General features: G+C 39.2%; 1 protein-coding gene across 1 annotated transcript in view; it reads left to right on the top strand.

Moving 5' to 3' along the window:
* thsd7ba (thrombospondin, type I, domain containing 7Ba) overlaps nucleotides 1-19,286 on the top strand; it is a 323,272-nt gene that overhangs the window by 129,772 nt on the left and 174,214 nt on the right. The window contains exons 4-6 of the mRNA XM_084725418.1: nucleotides 8,389-9,265; nucleotides 17,485-17,733; nucleotides 18,664-18,833. Coding sequence (XP_084581544.1) covers nucleotides 8,389-9,265; nucleotides 17,485-17,733; nucleotides 18,664-18,833 — 1,296 coding nt within the window. The remainder of the gene's footprint in view (nucleotides 1-8,388; nucleotides 9,266-17,484; nucleotides 17,734-18,663; nucleotides 18,834-19,286) is intronic.

The following is a 19,286-nucleotide window of genomic DNA, read 5'->3' as shown; positions in this document are numbered from 1 at the left end:
TCACATACAGTACATATTTTCCCCCTGATCTGTAGTGATATTTGTCCATCTAGATTTTTTTGGTGGTTTTAGAGATATGGGCCATAGAGCTGTTTGTCTTCTCTCTAATGTAGTGGGACTACAGGGCACTTGGCATGCAGTGCTCAAAAATACATTTGGAAAATTCTAAACCATGACTCAGTTACTCAAGACAATCTACAGACCTTCATGTGAACACTTTCTGTCTACTAGAAAAAATAAATAAAAGGGCTACTCAATACAACTATGCTGTGAAATGAAAAAATAAAACATTTTGTCAACTCCGTAAGATGTCACTTCTGCCAGATATTCCATCTGATGGACTTGATGTCTACATTTAATAAAAAAATTCATCACTTGGATGTTGGATCTTGGAGTTTGATCTTTTAGGATATATTTCCCCAGCATAAATATGTTTTTGTCCCAGTTCTCAAGTGCTATGAGTGCTATAATGCAACCTTTAAAACCAGGAAAACACAACACTTACGCCACATTACAACATGATGATTCAAAACGTAAGACAATATCCAGTCCCCTATCACAATATCAATAAAATATTGATATATTGCTCAACCCTACTGCAGCCTAAATATGCATACAACAATAAAATACAACAACAACAACATAAAACACAACAATAAAAAATATTAATGACTGAAAATATGCAGGGAATCTGAGCACATATGCCATTTAAATTGCGCATTTTTCAGTCAAGGTCCACTTCTGGCAATGCACGAACTTAAAGCAAATGAGCTATGGCAATAAAATGTTTCACACAGAAGCTGCTCGAGTTTGAGCATGCACCTGTATTTCTATTTTCAGCTAATTTGTTTCATGCCGCTCATTTTCAGCGTGGCCTATACTGAAAAGCCAACCTTCATTTAAAAATGGTGTTTTGTTTTAGAAGGCTAATGCGACCAAATGTTTTTCGCCTTGACCTTTTAATAGATCTGCATTCAGTACCACTGTCATCGGCAGTGTTGCCCATAGCAGCACGCCTCTGATGACGTGAGACTATAAAGTAACATTAACAGTGAAGATGTTATGTGGATTTTTCTATGTTATTGGCAATGCTGGCAGAAACCGATTAATGACATCCTGTAAAAGGTAAATAATATAAATGCTGACAGTGACAGCAACACTGAAAAACTACAGCTTGAGTGGCTCAATACAAGTTAGATGTAGGACAGATTTTTCCACATATCCTGATTGGAATTGTAGATCTTGTATGAGAAAGGAAAACAAAAGGATGGTAATAATTGGTGTGACATTCAGTCTGCACCACATACAACATATGCATCCACATAGACGTTTGAAGTAGGGGGGCGAGGCCGACAGCTTCCCTTTATTACACCAAACAGCACCGGCCCTCTTGATGCTGGGAACAGCCCATCTGATTTGGGGTGACAGGGTCCCAAAATTGTCTTTAGGCAACCTATACTGTAAGTCAGGTGGCGCCAGCTTGCTGTGAAATGTTTTTTGGGTTGTGTTTTTGTTCATATTAAAGGTGACTCAAACTTATTGGCTCACTCTTATTTGTGGTTGAGAGCCGCGCGTTTTGTTAATGAACTGCTGGCTTTAATTGAGTGTACCTGCCCTGTAAATCCTGCGCTGTTGAGATACGGGTGGATTTATTGTGCTGTTGGCTTTAGGTGTTCCTGTACTGTAAATCCTGCTGTGATGCAAGATGCAAAGTGGTGTCCCAGCCATGCAGTTGCAGCTGGAGGAGAGGGGGTCGACGTCCACATGGAGCACCAGCAGCACCACAAACGCGTTCTCATTCCAGCTCCAATAAAATGTTACCTCCCCTCAGCATCTGATGCTAAGGTAGAAGGTACCTTGTAGCTGCAGTGTCTCACGCAGTCAGAAAGCCCTTATTAACATGCGATCAATGCTGTGAAACAGTTATGATAAAGCACAAAAACGACATGTTTAGGTTTAGTATAATACCATGTTTGAGGTTACCATCTTACAACTTTTTAAGATGTTTTGGTTTCACATGGGACATGAACCCTGGTCTCCTGGGTGAAATTCCTGAGGTTATTTAAGCCGCACTTCCGCCCCACCTCCTCCGTGTGTGGACTCGACGCTCCTCTTTATACTACGCCAACAGCCTGGGGTGTCTAACACGGCCACAAAGGGGCACTTTCCACGTTTGTATGAGTCGCCGAAGGCTGGTGACATTTACTCTGCATCTGACGAGTGGGAGTGAGACCGGGCTGGCACCACATGGTGCATCTGCTGGAGTAGCCTCAATGTGTCTCACACTGTGTCAGACATAGCTGGTCATGTTTTTAGTTCCTGCACCTCTTTATGTTTATTTGCATGTTCCATATAGGTCCTGAAGTTAAACCAGTGAATAAACCAATAATCCCCTTTCCAGTGTAAAAGAAACACAAAAGTAATGAATTGTAATGATTGTGATTTCTAATCCTTTGAGCTTTGTCATTGGTGTGTTCAGCTGACAGAAAGATCATATGAACATAATGATGTTAGTTACACTGCAAGTCCCCATTAACATTGCAAAACCAGGACGGATAAACTCAATGATGTGCTTCAGTGAACTATGAAACAATTCAGCAGTTTGAAATATTGCCCCCTTAAGCAGAAAGCAACAGCTCCGTCGTGTTGATGATTGGCCAGAGAAGAAAGTGTTAACAACAGATTTCTCCGGCACGAAAAGGCATAAAACAGCTTCAGCGAGTTGTCATTTGAAAGCAATTTAGGAAGCAGTAGGATCTCATTATTACATCAATTTAATTCCAATTAGAAGAAATGAATCAAATTATCCTTTTCATAGCATGTGGCAAAATAACTGGATGAGAAGTGAACGCGACTGACGTAGATAACCGCATATCAGCAAATTGATTTCATTTTTCTCTCATTCTGATAGATGTCTGCTCCTTTTGAAAATGAGGACAAAGGGTCAAAAACTAAATTACCATGGCACAAACCCGTTTTTTTGGATTAGGTTTTTATGAATCACAAATTAATTTAGCATTTCATAAAATTGCAATTTAATTAGCCTTTTTTAATAACCTTAATCCACACATCCTGCTCACACTGTATCATGATATATTCTTCTGATACAGATTGGAGGACGTATTGATGTCAAGAATGCGGAGTTAGATTCAGAAAAAGAAATAGCCAAAGAAAACAGTGCAGTATGTGGTTGCTTACATGTGGCAGCCGCCTCTCTATGAAGGTTTAATTTCCAAATTTATTGTTATTTAATAGGCCGGGGACATGAACCTCTTGTTAACCAAATTGTGTTACAACAGGCTACAGATGATGACAGCTGTTTTCACAAGACTGAACATCAGTTTGTGTTGTATCTTTTACAGCAGAAGGAAGTGAAGCCGTGTGTGTAGGAAGAGTCTGACAGCAACATTTAGTACACATCACACTGCATGCAGCCAGCTCATTGATTTAAACCTTTTGCTGTGAGGTGACAGCGCTAAAGACTGAACTATAACACCCTCCTTTACCCGTCACTGTAAAGACACAGTATGGAACACCTCCCCCCTCCAAAAAAAACACAGTGGGCCTCATGTAAGAACATCCTCATATTCTTGTCTTAAATTTCTCTTACTTTTTTCATATAAAAAGCTCATACAAACACACCACATCAGATTCATAAAATGCTCGTATCTTCAGCAAACGGTGTAAATTATCCACCTGACTGCACGTGCATGAGACTTGTAAATTAGCATAGTTAACGCTCCAGTAATACCATATATGGCTGTGCTTCCTGCTCTGTATGTCAGGAAGTGTTCATTCATGAAAATGGCATCAAAGAGAAAAAATATGAACTTTATGAGTTTGAAGTTTGATGTCCTGCTTTCAGAGATCCATAAAGTAAAGTCATATTAACAGCGTCCGCAGTGGAATGAAAATACCTGCCAAAGCAAAGAAATGGGAAAAGCGAGCGCTCTTAATGCCGTGTTACCAAAGGGTCACACTGTTACTGAAATAAAGAAGAAATGCCTCGATATGAAAATGACTTCAGGGAAAATGAACGACTCGCCACAGCCACAGATGGGGGCGACCGATGACTGCAGCCATAGGAGAGGGTTAAGGGGAAGTTTTCATCTGGGAGACAGAGAACAGAATAAGTGAGGATGTTCGCCTGGTAATAAACCTGCATGTGCAGATATATGGCCAGTACACCTGACAACAGGTCATAATAGACCACTGAATGAATTCTGTAAATTTACATTTGAAATGTAGTCAAACAGGATCATGTCGACGTAATTGTAACTCAAAATGTCTTCAAACTAATGAAATATAAAGTCATTGGTGAAAAACAGAAAAACTGTTTGGATACCAGCAGACTGACTGCACATGACTCCACGACAGGTCTGGACCACTCGGAAATTGTGTTTGTGTCTGGAAGAAAATTCAAAATACGAGAAAAATGGTGAATGCCACAAGTTCTCCTAAATCACTCGTCTGCACCACTTAAGAACAAATCTGTTCCTATGAGCGGTTCTTGCATGAGGCCCAATGTGTAGACTCATACTTGAATGCAAACACGATCCCTCTAAATCATCACTTATGACCCACTAGCAGTATGCGGTAGTGGTTGCATCTACACCGTAAAAGCAAAAAAGCTGAGAAAACTCACAATTTGTGTATAGTTCTAATGTCTTCCATCAGGTGGGATTCTTGTGAAATCAAGTAAAACAAGCCTGTTTACATTTTTTTAGGCAAAGTCACAGTGAATAGGACATTAGTCAGCTAAAAGAGATGCAGGAGGAGAATTTTATTAAGATAATTTTATTTTTGAGGTTATATTTTGTGGTTATTACTGTGGAAACACCACTGCTTTTGTCCAAAATCAACAAACTATGACACCTCCTTTGCAGTAGCTTTCATGTAACACAGTTTTTGCTCCGTATGAATAAACAAAACAGTGAGCTTTCTTTTCTTTTAAGATGGATTACATCAACTGAAACACCTGAAGTTCGATTTTTTTGAGTATCACGTCATCTGTAAACTTGCAGGGGGCTTTGAAAAGTTTTCTTCACAGAAATAGAGGCTGTGGTCAGCTTGAAATCGTCTAAGTATTTCATCGAAAGCTGCAATTTGATGCCGATGCAAGTTTTCACAACGGGGAAAAAAAAAAGTTATCAGCAATTTTGTTCCCTCTCTGACCACAGAGTGATTCTACTTTCCAATATTTGTCAGAGGTGGAAAATGACTGCGTTTTTTATCACACATACTTTCATGTAACAGCAGTGACTGCAGAGTGTGGTTCTGTTTCAGCGGGGCTCGACCACATCATCACTCAGATATAATAGGGAATACCTGAAGATGAAGTTGCCAATCTCTTTTACAGCTTAAGTCTGAGAAATGTATTGAACTGAGAATTTTCATGCAGAGTGCAGATGGGATTTTAAACTTTAGTGACTGCAGCTTAACTTGTCTGCTTAGTTTTAGTTGTTCCTTCTACACCTCACAGAGGAGAGCAATAAGAATTATAACTAGATCAAATTATTGTGAACCAAAGAATGCATTACTTACTTACTTAAATGCATTAAAATTCTGATTTGCTTGATGTTAAAACTGCAGATAATATACAAACCGCACACAAAAAAAAAATCAGCTTCCAAACTTTATTCAGAAGTGGTTTGAAATCAGAGCCAGCCAGTATGAGCTCAGGGGAATAAAAGCAAAAGGTAAGAACAGACATTAAAAAAGCAGTGGAAAAAAAGAAAAAAAAGAAAGAATATGTGGTTCACCTTGTAAATTTAAATGTTGTGTAAAGGTAGAGTCAGTGGGGTTTGTCCAGGCTGCTTGTAAATGCATCAGGACGTCAAATACCAACGTTCTGGGTCCCAAAAACAGCAAAACAGTGAGAAAAAATAAGTAAATGCAGACAGAGGGCAGAGTCTGCAGATTCAGCCACCACCAACACACTTCTGGTGGGCCACAAGTGATGACTGAAACAGATTGTGTACATTGTTTTATTTGCAGGAAAATGTTTCAGATTATACCTTTAAAAATAAGATGGTAAACCATTATAAGAATAATATACTTCATCTAAGTCAAAGTGTTGCTTTCAAGAACATGTTATGTAAAATGGCAGGTATAATAAGCTAAAGCTTCAGTCAACACCTTTTTGTTCAATTTAATGACTTTTTTTGGTTACTTATGACGGAAATAAATGACTGCTACTACAATCTATATTTCTCTATAGTTGCCGTCATTTTAAAATCATTACCAGTGTATTAAACTGGAGCTGGAAATACTCATTGTTGAGATCTGTGGGATTGGGGAGGTCCTGCTGTTTGCTAACAGTGGGAACTTTCCATCTGCGGCTCTCGTTGCCGGAGATGGAGTGTGTGCGGAGTAAAGTGTGGAGCATTTCTCTTTTATTTTGAAAGCCCACTTTATCCAGTGCAGAATCTGTTGTTGTCAGACTCTGAATGTTGAACCAGGAGGCAAACGGAGAGAAATGTTGTGTGTTAAAAATTACTTTCTCGTTTTTTAGGCAGACTGAGATTAATCTCATCATAGCTACTTACAGCAGTGTTAATGCTACACATGCCATGCAGTTGGTATCGTCGTTTTGGCTGTTTCTTTCTGTTTTTGAGTTAGAGATATTTGTTGTTCAGTAGGAAAATGCTAATTTAACACCTTAAACTCAGAATGTTGAAGTTTGTTAAATTAAAGTCTGTCCTTGATGTACGTCTGTGTTGACGTGTTTGGACCTGTTTTTCAAGTCTTTTCTGTAACGATTATTTTCATTATCAATTAATTTGTCGATCATTCTCTCTTAATTGATTAGTGGGTCTATAAAATGTCAATCAGTGTTTCACAAAGCTCAAGATGACTGCTTCAAATGCCTTGTTTTGTCTACAACCCAAAGATATTCAGTCTACTGTCATTTTGCTCTTCACCGCTGCTGTGCCCACACAGTCCCGTTTCCCTTCACTTACCCACAGTGCTTTCTTCTTTTCATCACTTCCTCATCTCAATTTCTATATCCGTTGTCATAACTTTATTATATCCATATTTAAATACAAATCTAAAATGTTATGCCCTCATTGTTTTTTCAGATTTTTCCTAGAGGTATCGGAAATGTTACCTAATGTCGATATTTTTCAAGGTGTTGTAAAGAAACTAGAAATTCCAGCAGTAGTTTGAACAGTACTTTGCTGCAGTGTATGTATGTGTAAGTCATCCATCAGAGTTAAAGAAGTTATGTGAGGATTCTCAGTAAACCGCAGTAACATTCCAGGTCTACAGGGTTAACACTTCCGTGGTCTAGGCTTCAAATGTTCTCATAATTTGTGTCCACAATATTGTATTTCAGAGTCTTGCTTCAGAATACTTGACAGTTTTTACAAGGATCATGTACTTACGAAGCAGCTGTTGTGACAAATGGCTCAGCCTATCAAATGAACTGATAATTTACCACTTACCCTGTTTTTGAACATTGCAAACAGGCCTATCAGGCCCTGACTGAATCAGCTGTCAGAACTTGTGAAATATGAGCTGTAATTAAGCACGTCTGCCAGTTGCCATTTTTGAACTGTGATGTTAGCAGTTCCAAAAGTTATCAACAGAGGGACAAAAAAAGAAGAAAACTGAAAATTGGGTTTCTCTCTGGCTGTTGATTTTTTTTGCTCTGTACCCTGAGAATTACTCAATAAAGGGCAGCATCGCTTTATTTTAAGTTTCTTCTCTTTTGCAGACATCCCTTTACTGCTGAAAGTCCAGATTGTGTTCTTTAATTATTGCAGTCAGCAATGGTAATGCACGTTCAAGATAACTCACATTCTGTGCTGCGAGCAGAGAGTCAGACCACCGCAAAATGCCTGGCATGTCCTTGGTTGGTTTGGGCTATTTTAAACGAAAATCAATAGTACTAGTCTTTGTTAAAAAAAATCTAAAAAATTCTTCCATGGTCCGTGTCTCATATTTGCAGACAAGATGCTTCCACTGTTGAAGAAGTAGCTTTCTTGAATTGAAATTAATGAATTATTGAGTTCAGTAAAAACGATAGCATATCTTACAATATTGTCTGACCGAACAGAGACTGCGGTTGCACTTGTCTTACAAAGCCTAAGATATTGATCAGTTTGGGATCAAGAACCCTTGTGAATCTCGTCCTCTGTGACCGAGAAACTAACCTCGTATTTTTTTCATATTGATGTCTGCTCGTGGTTTGATTACTTTGTGTTCCTTTCTTCCTCAGTTCATGAATAAAGCAATCATGGAGGTTAAGTGAATGGCCTTGAATTGTGCTTGATTGCAAGCTGCCAGATAGCTGCAATTTAAATCATCTTTTTTTTCTCTCTCTCTCTAAAGCTTCTGGTTTTAATGAAAATGCCCTCTGCATGTGTCTTGTCTTGGTTGCAGGTCAGTGGGGTCACTGTATCGGCGAGGAGTGTGGCTCTGGTGGGGTTCAGACAAGGACGATATGGTGCGTCCACATGGAGGGCTGGACTACCCACCACAGTCACTGCCAGCACATGGACAAGCCAGAGAGCCAGCGGCACTGCTTTAAGGTCTGTGACTGGCACCAGGATCTCTTTGAGTGGGAGGTGTCAGACTGGGGGGGCTGTGTTCTCGTCCCTTTCTTTGCCAACGAGCTCACGCTGAGGACAGCGGAGTGCATTACAGCGCAGCATGGCATCCAGAGGCGCAAAGTCCACTGTGTACGCACCTCCAACCGCACCACAGTCACCTCGCGGATATGCGAGTTCTTTTCCCAGAAGCCACCTGTGGAGCAGGCATGCCTCATCCCCTGCCCCCAGGACTGTGTAGTGTCAGACTTCACCTCCTGGTCAAGTTGCAGCAAAACCTGCGGCGCTGGCCTGCAGCATCGGACTCGACATGTCCTGGCCACGCCGATGTATGGAGGTGCAAACTGCCCCAACCTGACAGAGACCAGGACTTGTTCTAGCCCTGTCGACTGCCCTGCTGGGGAGGGCGAGCACCAGTACAGCCTTAAAGTCGGGGCCTGGAGCGAGTGCCGACTACCCCATCACAAGGACGCCCTGTTAAGTGGCAGGACCACAGTGGACTTAAGTTCCGGCGCCAATGAGAACAACACAGTCACATTGCACACACAGGCTCCTCACCACCACTCCCATCACCACCACCACCACCCACACCAGCACCAGCACCATCTCCATGCGCACAACAAGTACCCCATGTCATGGGAAGTGGAGGTGGGATACCAGACGAGACAAGTCCGCTGCACACGGAGTGACGGCAAGAATGCGATGCTGAGGTGAGCCAATCACAAGTGCTGCAAGGTGCTGCACCTTTCATACACCGTAAAAATCACATAGAAATCTAGTGAAATCCACTCATCTTTTCTCATTTTTATATATATATATATATTAGGGCTAAAAGTTTTGAGATTGGATATTACAATTTATTTTTCATTTTTGTTTGCTTTTTTAACACTAAAGTAAAAAAGAGATTGTGTATCATGAGTCATATTTAGAAATGCAATTAACCTCAGTTGATACTGCATGTAAAAGTAGTAAATACAATAATTGTTTTAAGTAAACTTTAGCTTCTCACTGGACAGAGAGCATTAAAAATAACATTCAGCCACATATTAAATTGAACTTTGAAACTGTGTTTTTTTCAGTTTGACTTTTGACTGTTTGAAGTTGCTTTAGCTGGTTAGCGTGAGATGTTGAAGCCTAAGTAGCAGACTGAGTTAGCAATGTGAAATCAGCAGCTCTTCGTTTGTTTCAGTAGAGCAGAGGACATTTATGGGTTAAAGTCTGAGCACATGTCATTTTATGTTAAGCATAGGAAGTAAAATGGATCTGTTTGTTATATTACTGTGATGCTAATGTCTGTTAGCACATTGATGGGAATTCCTATTGTGTGTTAGCTGTGTTATCATTTAGCTAAAAGACTAAGTACGACTTATTATTTTTATTATCAGAACTTATAAACATGAGATCTCATAACTTGACAGAGGACTTTTGACAGAGTCCAATCAACTAATTAAATTAAATTTCTAAAGAAAAATGATCAGCGTATTAGGAGACCTCCCAGCATGCCTTGTTTGAGAGTTAAAACTCTCCCAACAGCCTTCTTTTTTATAGCTGATGAAAACTTGAAGTGTGTCTCTAATACACTTAAAAATAAGTAATGATTGTTTGTTTTCACAACACTGAAAACACTGCAAACCATGATGCAGGTTCATATTGAATTCAGTCCCTACCCCCTTACACTTAAAATGTAATAAATTCACTGGGAGCAGTTTCACATCTTGTATTTGTCCCAACAGGGCAGGAATTTCACAGCCACTGTGCCCCCCTCAGTTTGGCCTTATGTGCCTCAAAAAATTATCTGCCCTGCAGCCACAGTGGCCTTGATGCACCGGCCGCACTGCCCTCACTCATTTCACTGCTTTTTCATCTGCCTTTTTCTTGTCAATGTGAGTTTTAGACACCAGTGAGTTTTGTTGAGATTCTGATTAGGCAGCATCAGAGAAACGCTGCGCGCGGTGGTGGGTTAGATTTTGAACCTGTTATGAACTGCTGTGAAACCGGTCAGAACGAGTGTAAAAAAAGGGAGCGTGTGAATATGGACAGAAGTGTTGATGTTACTCTACATGCGTGTGGTTTATACTGCACACTGGAGTCACAGTGACAACTAGATCTGTGTCATCCCTCTATAATCTCATCTCCTCCTCAGTGCGCTGCTAAACGTGCTGTCAGCGGTCAGCGTCACATATCCGATTCACATATCCGTCTTATTCACACACATGTTCTGCATGATGGTCACATCATGCGCACAGCAGACAAACTGACGCAGCATCACACCCACAAAAGGGCTGATCACAGCCACACACACTCAGATACATGTTGACATAAAGTCAGTGTTAGTGACAGATTCCAAGAACAGGATAGAGAGAAGACGGACAGACAAGGAGACGGAACAGCAGAGCAGCGGATGATGTTGCAGAACATCTGTAAACTTTCTAGCTCTTCATAGCCAGCAGCAGACTACTGTTCACAGAGAGACAGTTAAAATCTCACCTCCTGTTCTGACTGAAGATAAACAACCTGTGTTGATGTGTCTCCTCAAACATTTTCTCATCCAGACTCGTTTAACTTCTGCTTCTGTTTTTTCTCACTGTCACACCGTGTCAGTGTACATCTGCTTCCACATGAGATCACATGAAATTACATTCAGCGAAGTCCCGGGAGATTCCATGAGATGTTGCAAGATTGTGTTCCCTCTAGTACATAATCAGAATATAATAATATAATAAGGCCTGGCTGTAACCTGGGGGACTTTTGGAGAAAATGTAAAATAGTATTTAATGAGTATTTGACAGTCAGTGTTTTATTGTAAAGATCTAATTTAATTTTACAAGAAAAGTTGCAAAAATGTTTGTGAATGCTGTCAATTACAATTCTTACAAAGACTGAAAATCAGAATCAGACAAAATCGGAATCGGCCAGGAAAATTGAAATTGGTGCATCTCTAATTTTAAGATATTTCTTCACTTTGTGATACTAACTAATTATTTATTGCGCACTGTTTAGTATGACATCATTATAAAGACTGACCTCTGACTGACTTCAAGTGTCCCTGTACTTAGTCTTAACCAGTAAGGAAAAACAATCAATAAAAGTATTATCCTTATATAATCCCATCCTTAACCTTTGAATTAAATTAATTATTTCTATTAAAATCATTGTTTTATTCGATGGCTTTGCTGCCCTGGAATTTGGTTCTCGTGCCCTCAAAACAGTAACCAAGGGCCTTTGCCCCTGAAGTGATGAAAATCCAGGCCTGGAACAAAGTAGGTCCAACAGGAGCAGATGAGTCTGAAGTTCTTGTGTGAAATGAAGAACTGACTTTTCAAGCTAAGAAAATGTAAAAGGAAATCAGATTTGTTTGTTATGTCTTAAATTAGCAAAAGGCTAACTAACAAGCATTTTTCTGACATAAGCCAATTTAAGATGTGAATATATGTTGCTTTTAGGTTCCGCACACCAAAAGAGCTCCCATATGAAAATTTATAGGCGTGAGGTTTCGAGCCATCAGCTCTTCCTCAGACTGCAGTCTTTTGGTGTGCAGATCTTTTCTTCTCTTTTTATACTTTGATACAGTATTTTGTGATCCAGCACCCAACCCACTGGGCCTCAGGGGTGTGCATGTCTTTTTTTCATAGTGCTTTTACAGGTTCAGGTTCCCCCCACAACATCTTTCAACCATCTTCAAAATTAGTTTTTCTTGTCAACATAGACAAGCCGAGCACATAGCATATTAAAGTACAAGAAAGAGGAAAGGAGGAAGTTGACTGAGGTATCAAGCTTGCTCATCTCTTACAGAAGCACAGAGTGAAAAGGGGCGGGACTTAGGGAGGGTCCTTTTTTTTTTTTTAATTCAATTCAGTCAACCGCTCATTTTACAGTACACAATGAGAATAAAAGGTGAACCTGAGATGACTCCACGAATACACTGTGAAAAACAGGGCATTTCTTAAGGTTCAAGATAAGTCCTTGCAAGATTATAATGAAAGCAAGGTTGCTGTGTGAGAAGAGCTGGTTCGTAGTTGTCTGGGGAACAGACCTGTACAGATAACTGGATTTGTCTTACATTAATCTCTTCTTCTAGCGGTGCGGTGTATGAGGTGAGTTGTAAAAAGTGCTCTGCAGCTGAACGTGGGAGTCAGGTGAAATAGTCCTAATGGAGTTGATTGTTTTTCACGGTTCCACCGCGCTCGCATTGTTTTGTAACATGACAGGGACATGATCAATGGTCAGCCCCCCTCCCCACGCTCCCAGTGGCTCATTTGCTTCACGTGGAGGTGTTTTCACTGAAACAAAATGGTTTTTATCGATGGTGGTTATTTATTCAATTATAACTAGATTATGTGAGAGCTGGTGTTTCTCCAGCATATTAGCATGGTGGTGAGGCGCCATTGTGGTAAATGTCAAGTGCTGCTCTCCTCCTGTCCCTGCTGTTTGAGTAAACTCTGGTATTTGGATTTGATAAGAATGGATTTTTTTCTGCACATGCTTGCACACAAAGCAAGCAATTACTGGACACACACACACACACACATCTGTACCTACACACACAGAAATAATCAAGACTTCATCTCATGCTTTCTTTTCAAGGAGAGAGAAAATCATTTCACTTATATTGTATTGACTAAATGCCACTACACCATCTCCTCGGTGTAAAATGACACAATTAGTTGACTGTTTTAATCAGCTGTTGACTGCTGTTCTGAGTTTTTGATAGATAACCACCTATCAATAATATGCTGTTGGAATGATGCATGTTTATTCTTTGACACTGCTTTTAAATGTATACGGTCCACCCATTCATGAGAATTGGGACAAATCACGTCCTACCATAAAACCTCAACATTTATTCCTTCTAATTTTATTTACTTGGTTAAAATTGTTCTTAAGGATTCATACATGCAAAATATATGTAATTTATTGTTCTATTATTTTTAAGATGTTTTGGTCTGCAAGAATTAACAACTTCAAACTATTACAAAATGTGTCAAAAACCCTTAAAGTCTAAAACTAATAATACCTACTGATAACATAGGAGTAAAATGTGCCAAACCCCTTCAGATCCTTACAAAAATTTTATTTTAATCAGGCATAAAAAATTGTTAGCTGCATCCTAAGGACCTCTGTTTCATGATTAGTGGGAAATTATAATTTTTGCATCATAATTTTAATTTTTACTGAATTAAAAGCAATTAAAATTGTGATGATGTGACATTTGTTGGGGTCTCTACCAAATTAACATGTTTTCTTACATCTGGAGAACAAGAATTGTAGGCAAGGACATCTCTGAAGCTCTACAGTATTTCATTATAACATTTGTACTGCATATTTTTCTTTTATTTGCAGTTTCAATAATGTTGCGATTAATTGTGCAGCCCTAGTTGACATCTATGCTGACGGAGGTGAAGTAACTTCTCTTTCATAATTGAACAATGTCTTTGAAGATGATTATTTTCTTTCAATTAGATAAATAAGTAAATTAATTAAATTAAATTAAACACTTGAGCCAACCAGTGAAAAAACTGTAAGTAATGTCAACTCTGTCACAGAGGAGCTTTTTCTCTTATATTCGTCAAATTTCTGTTTATGAGGAGTTATTAAAAACTTATGCAACAAAAACCGTTAAACATTTCTTACTTGTTTTTTGTGTGTCTGACAGAGTTGTCCTCAGCCACATGGCTCATTACAAGGTTTAACAGCTGAGAGTTTGATATTTTTCCAGCATAATTGAAGAGTATAAGTCAAAACCACCTCAAAATACAGTTTTGTCCCAGTTCTGAAGACTGTGCGAGTTGCAGATAAATAAAAGCTAAGCAGTGGCAGCTTTAGGGATTGTGACTCTCATGTTCAGTATTGAATTAAGTATCATGCAAGCTTTGAAGTGATGAGTTTTGTTTGTCCCATGCCGTTTGGATGAAGCGGCTTAAAATTGGGTATCTTGTTACGTGTTTGGTAGTCGCATGTTTTTTTTATCCCCCGACAAGGCGCGCAAGGTTCACTGGCTTTATGGCTCGAGTGTGGAGGGACCATTTACAGTACAGTGCCTGATTAGCATGGTATTTACTAAGAGGCTTTTGAATATGGATTTCCCACCTGAGTTCTGCCTCATTCTGCTTTTCTAATTACAGCCTAATTACAAAGTAAAATTCTAAAATGAGCATTGTACTCAGATCTTAATAACCTAACTAATTAAATTGTCCAAATTAAACAATGGGAGCTGTAATTACATGACGAATGCACTTGTTCTGTATTTTTAAGTGAGCGTATCAGCTCTTTGTACCGTTTCTGTAAAGGATGGCCTTTCTGTCTGAGACCTGTTTCATTATGATTTATAGCAGCTCAGACTATTGTCATATAGAAGTAGAAACAGCAAAGGTCTTTTGTTTATTAGGGAATCAATACAGTACATCCACTGGCAGGTTCTCCTAGCAGATGGTATTTCTTACAATTAATGTCAGTTTTACTTCATAAAATCTCTCCACCAATCCTTTTAAATCCCGACCGCGCCTAACATCTTCTGTTCTCCAACACTTTCTTTATACTTGTAGCCAGTTTTAATTTTGACAGCAGATTTGGATTCGGTTCTAGTCATGTTTTGATTACTTTAGTATTAGTCTAGTTCTGCTTCATTAAATTAAATTATAACATTTTAGTCAACTAAAATCTGACAAGTTTATTTTAAGTTTATTGCATTATTTAAATGCAGTAGGTGTCTTGGTTTTTCCTGCTCATTATACTCCTAAAAGAACTATTATTATTAACATTACATATGCTGCATTTCTGCTCCTTTCTCCCATCATGTAGTTTGTCTAACATTAGCTGTACTGCACTTCTTCTGACCTGCATTTTTCTTTTGTTTTGGTATATATTTGTTTCAATCAAGGACAGTGAAACTTTAAACCCTTACTGTCAGTTAATTCATTCACTTTTGTAGTCACTTGGGATGTCACAAATTCAATATTAAATCAAAAATTGATTGAGATGAGCTTTTAGTTTTAATACATAAAATCAAAGGCACAGTTGACGATCCTCCAGTATCTTTATTTTCCTCCACTCCCGCCTACTTGCAGCTTTGAGTGAGTGAAGATAAAAAAGGAAAACAACACTTTAAAGATGACACAGCATAGTTGACTGGGCGTTATATCTGTTTAAAAGATAATTTGAAGACGTAAATGACATTTGTCGGGGCATAAAACCGGTGATTTATTGATCTTTACGAATCGACACTTGAAAGTCAGAACCATCAGTGCTAAAAGAAATAGAAAATTCAAACTGAAAAATTGAAAGTCGAATCATGGTCCCCACTTCCACCACAGGAGAAATCTCTATCTTCACCCTTCCACACAGTTTACAAAGGGTCTTTTCTTTCCTTTGTCCATATGTCTGTTCCTCTTTCTCCTGCGATGACATTCATGTAAAATTTGTGAACTAGGTGCAAGTTAGTTTACAAAGCCAGGCTTTCTTTGCATGAGTTGGCTTGACACAACCTAAAACTCAAGTTAAGTCAGGTTTTCTTCTACAGGCTGTGTGTGTGTTCACATAAAAAAGAGGCATTTGGTGTGTCTCTTTTTTGTTTGTGTGTGTGTGTGTGTGACGCCTACTTCAGTCAAGAGGAACAAGTCATTATAATTGAGAACGGAGAGCTATGGAGAATGTAAGGAAAGATATTACAGCAAAAATCAGCACAACAAAAAGCATTAATTAGGCATGAAAAGAGTGCTGGCAATTAATTACTAATTGACTTAATGCTCTCTTAATGCCTGTCATTTATTTCTAATGTGACAAAAGCACACTGAACAATTTGACTTGATACAGCAGATTTAAACGTGATACTTAGGTCCAACTGTCAGAGACATGGAAATCGTTTTAGTTTTGTGGCCAAATCGAGGTGAAATGAATTTTATTGACTGAAAATTTCCCATGATAAATAAGAGACTGATCAATGTTGTAATCACTGTTCTGAAAAGCAGTGTGAGCAGTGCAAAGAGGACTTGGCAACGAAATCAGGATGGAGCTCAGAAAACATCATTCAGAGTGTCTGCAGTTGGTTCATCATTCATCAGTGTGTGGATGATAGACTGTGTTAATATGACCTGAAGCAAACAGCGGGGGGGGGGTAAAAAAGATTTTCTGCATCATCAACAGAGGTTCCCGTGGCAACATGATGCATACAGTTTTCTCTGCTGTAATTTCATTACACAGCTTCATTCTGTCACATCGCTAATGCATCACTAATGCAACTCAGCAACTTTGCATACATGACCAATTCCTCCAGCTGAGAATCTTCATCGCTCTTACAGAACGTCATCACGAAAAGAATGAGTCAAAGACCGGCGCTTTATACGGCTGATTTAATCTGAAACTCTGAACATAACCTGCTGTGGACAAGGTTATGAGTTCAGCATAAGTCACCATAGGGATGTTAATAATTAATCATTATGAACATCCCTATTTGACATCGTCTTTTCTGGCCATTTGTTAAGTAAGGAAACTTCAACTTCAACATAAAACAAGACAAAAAATGTGTGTTTTGTATCTGATTAATGATTAATCAATTGATAGAGTTTTCAACTGTTGGTTTAAATAATAAATTAATTGTGGCATCTTACTTTCACACAGAGATTAGCTCTGAATTTATCTTTTCCCAACTTGTCCCTCCCTAACATTTTGTGTGTTTTATTCATTCATTTTATTCATTCAACTGTCAGTAAATTTCATCACAGTTTTTGTCATCATAGATTTGTTTTTATTCAGTTATCTTCTCTTTCTTTTCTTTATGTCAATGAAAATATGCTGCTGATGAAAACTAAGACAAAAAATGTGTCAAGAAAATTAACACTGCTTGTAGCGACTCTCAGCAGTGAAGGGGTTACAAAGATTTTATGTCACGAAATAAAGTTTCTTTGATGTGTCTTTCTGCCTTCTCAATCTGCAGTCTCTGTACCAAGGGCAGCTCCCCCCTGACCTTCCAGGCTTGCGTGATGCCCAAAGACTGTCAGACATCCGATTGGTCATCATGGAGTCTCTGCTCCAAGACCTGCCGCTCCACCGACCTGTCTCCTGGTTACCGCCTCCGGTCACGGATCATGACGCAGATCCCGGTTGGTGGGGGCAAACGATGTCCTGCCCTCGAGGAAAAAGAGGCTTGCAACATCATCGGAGATTTGCTTCCGAATTGCCCCAGGTAGCTCCTTTAACGGTGGTGGTTATCATCTAATTTTGAGCACACAGTCCTAAGAAACAAAAGCTCCATTGATGCTGAATCTCTAGATGCAAAAGCATAAAATGTCAAAGTCTAAAAACAAATAATCATTTTTAATTTTGCTTTTCTGTGCTTTTTCACCTGAATGATTATCAGAGGAAGCCTGGAGGCTGCAAATATTCATGATTTCACCATTGAATTACTTTGTGCATATTTTTCTGCATTACCTCAGTTATCTTGTGACACCTGCAATAACCTCATGTACTGCTGGGAGTTCCTGACCCAATGGACATGACATGGATGACAAACAGTGTTTGACAGAAGCTCATTGTTTTAGGAGCGTTTGAGTCAAGTTGGGCTGGTGCCTGATAGTACACGCAGTAAACAAAATAATCAATAGAGAATTATTTTCCCTGCTGGTAGGCCCTAGATTTTGTTTTATTTGCTAAATCTACACAGAGTGCCTGAGAGCAGAGGATTTACATGATTAGGGAAAACTCATTACGGAAATTAAGCATTTGATAGATTACTACAGGCTGTTGTTCTGGTAAACTCCTCCAATAATATTGCTTTATGCACCACTGCATTTTTCATAGTTGAAACCAAACATTTGTTTAGAAGTTTTGAAATCAAAATAATCATGCCCCCCTCCTCCTGACACACTGTGAGAGAGACGCTTGCCAGAGACTGCTCGCGCTAATTTGTCTTTTGCTTTGTGTTACTTTTCTGAAACAACTGAGTGTATACTAATACTTGATCTTTTCTTCAATGCATTGATTTATTCTTTTTTGTTTCTGAAAATACATAACAACAGTACTCCTGTATGCTTCATAAGACATATCAAACAGTGGCTCCATTTAATTGCTTGTTCACATCACATATGTGTTCGTGTGTCTGTGCGCGCTCTGTCAGGTATGTGTGGAGGACCACGGACTGGGGAGACTGTCGCATCCACCCCTTACTGAGCCAGCAGGACCGGCGGCTGGCGAACATCAGTATTCTGTGCGGAGGGGGGATCCAGACCAGAAAGACCTACTGTGTTCAAGTCCCTGATGACTCAGCACCACATCACAGGAAAGAGGGTAAGAAAATCCACCTTCATCGCAGTTGACCCAGGGCTCGCTGGAAGCACACGGCGACTCAAGAGATACACCATAAATAAATTCCAAGTAAACTCAGTGGTGCGTTTTGATATAAGCAGTAAGCATAAATTATTAAAGTGAAAGTTAGCAGCATAGCATTGTGTTGGTTATGCAGGCGAAAAAACAATTCTGTGTTGCTGTAGCCTCGGCATGTTCAAAGTGCAAGTACACAATAAGGATTATCACTTTCCTCAGTCTGTGTTTTCTTGAACTACAATATAGGCTTTGAACAGCAGGGATCCACTATGCTGCTCTGCATGAGAAGTAGCTCATTTTACCTCTAAAGGTTTAATTTTTTTTTTTTTGCGTTTCAAGGACATGGGAGCAACCAACATTTTGGGTGAGGCATCAGAAGTAGGTTATTTTCTTTACCTCAGGTTCATAGAAAATGTT

Source organism: Lutjanus erythropterus, chromosome 8, assembly GCF_056507025.1.
Source record: "Lutjanus erythropterus isolate fLutEry1 chromosome 8, fLutEry1.hap2, whole genome shotgun sequence".
Lineage (NCBI taxonomy): Eukaryota > Metazoa > Chordata > Actinopteri > Lutjaniformes > Lutjanidae > Lutjanus > Lutjanus erythropterus.
The sequence above is the reverse complement of the archived record's forward strand: the minus strand, read 5'-3'. Positions and strand labels throughout refer to the sequence as shown.